At 51.2% G+C, this 5075-nt stretch overlaps 1 protein-coding gene across 1 annotated transcript in view; it reads right to left on the bottom strand.

The window, feature by feature from the left end:
• Positions 1-3180: 3180 nt before the first annotated feature.
• VOLCADRAFT_97554 (uncharacterized protein) overlaps positions 3181-5075 on the bottom strand; it is a gene marked incomplete at both ends in the record, with an annotated part of 2920 nt that continues 1025 nt past the window's right edge. The window contains 4 exons of the mRNA XM_002956503.1: positions 3181-3189; positions 4074-4166; positions 4277-4371; positions 4677-4773. Coding sequence (XP_002956549.1) covers positions 3181-3189; positions 4074-4166; positions 4277-4371; positions 4677-4773 — 294 coding nt within the window. The remainder of the gene's footprint in view (positions 3190-4073; positions 4167-4276; positions 4372-4676; positions 4774-5075) is intronic.

Below are 5075 nucleotides of genomic sequence, written 5' to 3'. Positions count from 1 at the left end.
GGTGGGTGATCCTCTAATCCAGAGTGGTGGTCTAATCCATATCCTAGGGTCGGGGTTCTAATCCTAATCCTGTGGCCGGGTCCCAATCCCAATCCTGGGGGGGGTCCCAATCCTAATCCTGTGGCCGGACCGCAATCCTAACTCTGAGGCTGGGGTCCCAATCCTAATCCTCTTGGTCGTGTCGTAATCCTTATCGTGGAGCTGTTATCGTGTGACTGATTCGGTAAAACCTTAATTTTGGCTGGGGGGCCCAATCCTAATAGAAGGGTGCCGTGACACGGAAACACACAGTGCCATACAGGCGCGAGGCGATGGCAATGCAAGTGCGTAAAAAAACCAATGCAGTTTTACAGCGGGTATATGATCAACCGAAGTAAAACTTGAAACATAAAAAGCAGGCTGACGAAGCTGCGCATCCTGGCCATTTCTGCAGTATTGTGCCATACGAAGAGTTTAAGCAGGGATACTGCGTCTAAACACCTTGATTCAAGCATCTGCAGATGCGACTGTGGGGCGGTCGAAGATAAAATGCACGTTGAGAGAGGTGATCCAATGGATCACCATCCACACTTGCAGCGCGCCAGAGATCTTCCATGCCATAAATACCAGGGGCTTTCACAGCTATGAAGCGCAACCCAATAAGCAGGACATCCCTCGCGAAACGATGTCTACGTATGATATTGAGCCAAAAGATGTTAACATGTGCGCATAACAATAAGCTCATTCATACAAAGCCCGAAGCCCGAGAATTAACAACAAGCAGGCAGAGCAAACACGTCCTTGGAAGGAGTAGCTGAGAGAGGTGATCCAATGGAACACCACCCACACTGGCAGCGAAGCAGAGACCTTCAATGCCATAAATACCAGGGGCTTTCGCAGCTATGAAGTACAACCCAATAAGCAGGACATGTCTCGTAACACGATGTCGACCTATGATGTTGAGCCAGTAATGTTAGCACGTGCGCATAGTAGAAAAATTATTCATAAAGTTTCCGACATTTAACCTACTAATATTTTATAAGGACGCATACCACGCGACTGCCTTTGGAAGCGTCCCTCAATGTCGTGCAGCTGGTTCCGGAGGAGGCGCGGACGCCATCCATACGTCTTCGTGTCTAGACCGTCCTCGTCAATTTTTGCAGATTGTTTTATCGCAATTTTACTGATCAGCAGACGCCTGTCAGAAGCATGGCTGGAGCTCCTGGAGCGTATGGCTTCCGTGATCAGGAGCATGAGCGCACACATCACACGCGACATCACTTAGTATGACATGGCATAGCAACTTTCTAACCCAGTCTGAACGGTAGCTGGATTTGATAGTCCTCCTACATAGCAGTATACTAATTGCCAATCATTGCGGTGCCCTAATCTTAATCCAATACCAGTGTACTAATCGTAATCCTGGATATAGGTATTTATCCTAATCCTGGGGCCGGGTCCCAATCCTAATCCTGGGGCCGGGTCGCAATCCTAATCCTGGGGCCGGGTCCCAATCCTAATCCTACACTCGGGTCCTCATCCTAAACCTGGCCTCAACTTTGTATCCTAATCCTGCCCCTCTTTCCGAATCCTAATTCCTGCCTGACCGGTACCCGAACCCAATCCCTAATCTTTGCATCCCTCTGGTCCGGTGGCACAGGCAGTAGCAGATCAACTTACTCTTTCAATAGGAATGCCAGTCTCAAGGAAGCAACTTTGGCTTATCCAAGCCCCACAATCAGTGCAACAATGTGTTTGGGATGTTGTGGCTCTTGCTGCGGTGTCAGCCATGGAGCATGGGAGACGTTATATGGCTGCAAACATCAAAACCAACCCGGCACTGTTACCTGGCCCTTCCCTTACGGAAGAAGCAATTTGTCGAGTTATTGTTGACTTTTGGGGCCGCATTCAGGGTTTCGCAGCTTTGGGAATTCCACGGAAAGGTTGGGATTCCGTTGGCGTACATCACCCCTTCTTGAGAATTATATCTGGCAAATTGATGTGCTCGCGAGAGCGGTTACCGATGAGAGGTTAATTATCTGAGGTGATAATCTTTTGGTATATTAGTCTCTACTGCAGTGCACGGCCAGATGGCCCGATGGCTCTACTCTTCGAGAGTCTGGAGCCCACTGTAACAACCACACACATACAGGAGGGAAACGTTCCCAGATGTGTATCCTTATGATGCATACCGTAGTGCTACTTATAGTTCGTGCTACAAGAATTCGGGAGGCACCACGAATATGTAGCACGTACAAATTCTAAGGTATCCCAAGGGACCGCAGCCCCGAAATATCGTACCCTCCGAAGCCGGTCGATCAAACTTCGCAAAATCTAGGATTTCAAGGCGGAAATCAGCTCTTAAATACAAAATATATTCATAAACGTAGGACATGAGCAACGCTGGAAAACGTGCAAGACAGGCAACCCTGCTTCAATGCGGGATGAAACCGCTAGCACCAAACGCTCCGGTGAGCGACCGAGTTGGATTTGCACCAGTTAGGCTTGATGATGCTGTTGTCGAGGCCCAGCGTGAGCGAATGGAGCACGAGGAGGTTGCTAGGCGCAAGCGCAATGCGGTCAATGCTACGGTGCATCCAGCTGCGTTGTAATGCCTTTTACGTCGGGGTTTCAGCCACATGAAGACACGTTTCAGTAGCAACCACCCAAACACTGTATTGGCCCGACCGGTTGGTTATAAGGTCGTTGCCACTGGTACTGAACTGTACGATCGGTCCAGAATTTGCTAGGGCGTTTCCAAAGTGCGAAAATGGTTAGAGACCATGAGCCTAGGGGTTCCCGGTGGAGGGAGACTGACTGGAAGCTGCAGTTTGAAAAGCCCCGAAACTTTGGAAGGGGCCCCGAAATTTGTATCATGCCCGCAAAATCTGGTCCGGCCTTCCCCGAAATTCAATGAGCAGGTACAAATTTCGGAAAGTTTTTTGACCCCTCCCCGAACAAAGCGATCACGAACTATAAGTAGCACTACGGTATTCGACATAGCCGTGATGGCCTGTTAGAGATACGGACGAATATCAAAAGTGGAAGAATTTCACGCAATGTCAACATAAGATACGGAGATCGTTTCCCGGTCGCAAGGCCTAGGCTTCAACTTCTTATTAGATACATCTTCTTATTAGATATATCTTCTCTATTAGATTGTGTTCTTTAATGAAAGTACAATCCTACACTCCCGAGAATCTACTTGGGCTACAGGGGTAGCACGAGGGAGAGAGGGGGAGAGAGTAGGGAGAGCAGTGTTTTTTTGAAGTAATATATTCCTTAAAAGGAAGAAACAGGCCATTTTGGCCTTTGGAAAAACGGAATGAATTGAGGCCGATCCGTACATTTTCATTCTTCCAGCCAAAAACGTCCATCGCTGCCAGATTGCTCCGTAGTGTGCAGAACTTAGTACCCTCGACAAGCACGTGACGTCTGAAGTGCAGAAGAGTCCTAGTGTGCTGTGGTTTGCAGCGGCGGGTGACGGCCTGTGATTTGCTATGCGGTTGCTTGCGAGGAGGAGGAGGAGGAGGGGAGGAAATTTGCGCGGAATCAGTCAAACCAAGTCAGTTTTTCGAATCAGGTTCAGCATAGGGAAGGAGGGGATTCTATGCATAGTCGAGAAGCGGGGAGGAGGCGGAGGACGAGGAGGAGGAGGCGGAGGCAAGGGGAGTTGATTCGTAGTCGATTCGCGCTTTCATAAAAAGGAGGAGTGCCGTACATCTCACAGAAAAACACACATCACATCGGCGCATGTTCAGACAGCTGGCGAGGGCTGCCCTGCACTTGCGAGCCCCCGCCCCAACCCCACCCCCTCATTGCGCCCTCCCAACCCCTCTAACCAAAACCCCAAAGCCCCCAATCTCAAAAAGCCCCCAAAAGTGAACACCGGGGCCCGTCACCACCGACAGACGTCCCATCCAAAGCCTTCCCGCCCTTCCAAATGCAAAAACACAATAGCAAAGTTAAAACCGGGTGTGAGGTTCCGGAGCCCGGATGCAAAATTAAAACCCTAAAACCTTAAAGCGACCCACAAATGATATCTGTTAAAGCGACCCCAAACCCCAAGCCTCAATTTCCCCCTCCTGTCGTACCTGTTCGTAATCCTGGGTCGAATCCCCGGGCCCATCACCCCGGGGGAGCCGCAGCTGCCTCCACCCGGACACGCTACAGCGACAGGCTGCACCCTGCAGTAGCAGTATAGCAGTAGCAGTATAGCAGTGTAACACTAGCACAGCAGTAGTAATCGCAATTCAGTAGCACAGCAGAAGAAATGGAACAGTAGCACATTACTCACATCATGAAGTTGCGAGTCAATGACAACACTACGAAGCCACAGATACCAGTAGAGCAGTACCACCTTGATGGCGACCGGGAGACCTCGCCACTCGCCTGGGGGGAGGGTATGGGGCAGGAGAGGGGAGGGGGGAGAGGAGGGGGGAGGGGTGTACGGGAGGAGGGGTATACGGCAGGAGGGGGGAGGGGGATAGGAGGGGGGAGGGGGGAGAGGAGGGGGGAGGGGTGTACGGCAGGAGGGGGAAGGGGGAAGACACCGATGGGACGTACGACACCGATGGGGCGCCCGGCTGGCGCACAGCCAGTGCGATAGGTCATTAATGACATATTACACATTATTGAACATTGTTTTTGTCGTTGCTGATGTTCTTGTCAGGTAGCGCCGTACATGTTTGCCGTACCTTTGTACACCACCCCGAAGCCGCCGCTCCCCAGCACTCTGTTACGGAGGGATCCCCCCTGGCTTGAGTGCTGACTGCTGGGGGGATTGGAGTTGGCCTGCATGCATGCACACATACGTACATGCAGTCGGACAGACTGATACGCAGCGATTCCTTAATAGTGCACCAATGAGCAATTCAAAACACGTAGCATGATATTTATATATGATGTCAGGAAAATGATGGTCTCGCCAAGTTGAGATGTAGGTACGAGTACGGACACTGGTACGGACACAACTGCAGGTACGGATACCTGGTCCCAGCCCAATGGCAGCCCCCCTTCCCTCGACCACCCACCCCCACTACCACCCCCACCCCCACTACCACCCCCACCCCCACCCCCACTAACCCCACCCCCAC

This window comes from Volvox carteri (genome assembly GCF_000143455.1).
Source record: "Volvox carteri f. nagariensis unplaced genomic scaffold VOLCAscaffold_62, whole genome shotgun sequence".
In the NCBI taxonomy this organism is placed as follows: domain Eukaryota; kingdom Viridiplantae; phylum Chlorophyta; class Chlorophyceae; order Chlamydomonadales; family Volvocaceae; genus Volvox; species Volvox carteri.
The sequence above is the reverse complement of the archived record's forward strand: the minus strand, read 5'-3'. Positions and strand labels throughout refer to the sequence as shown.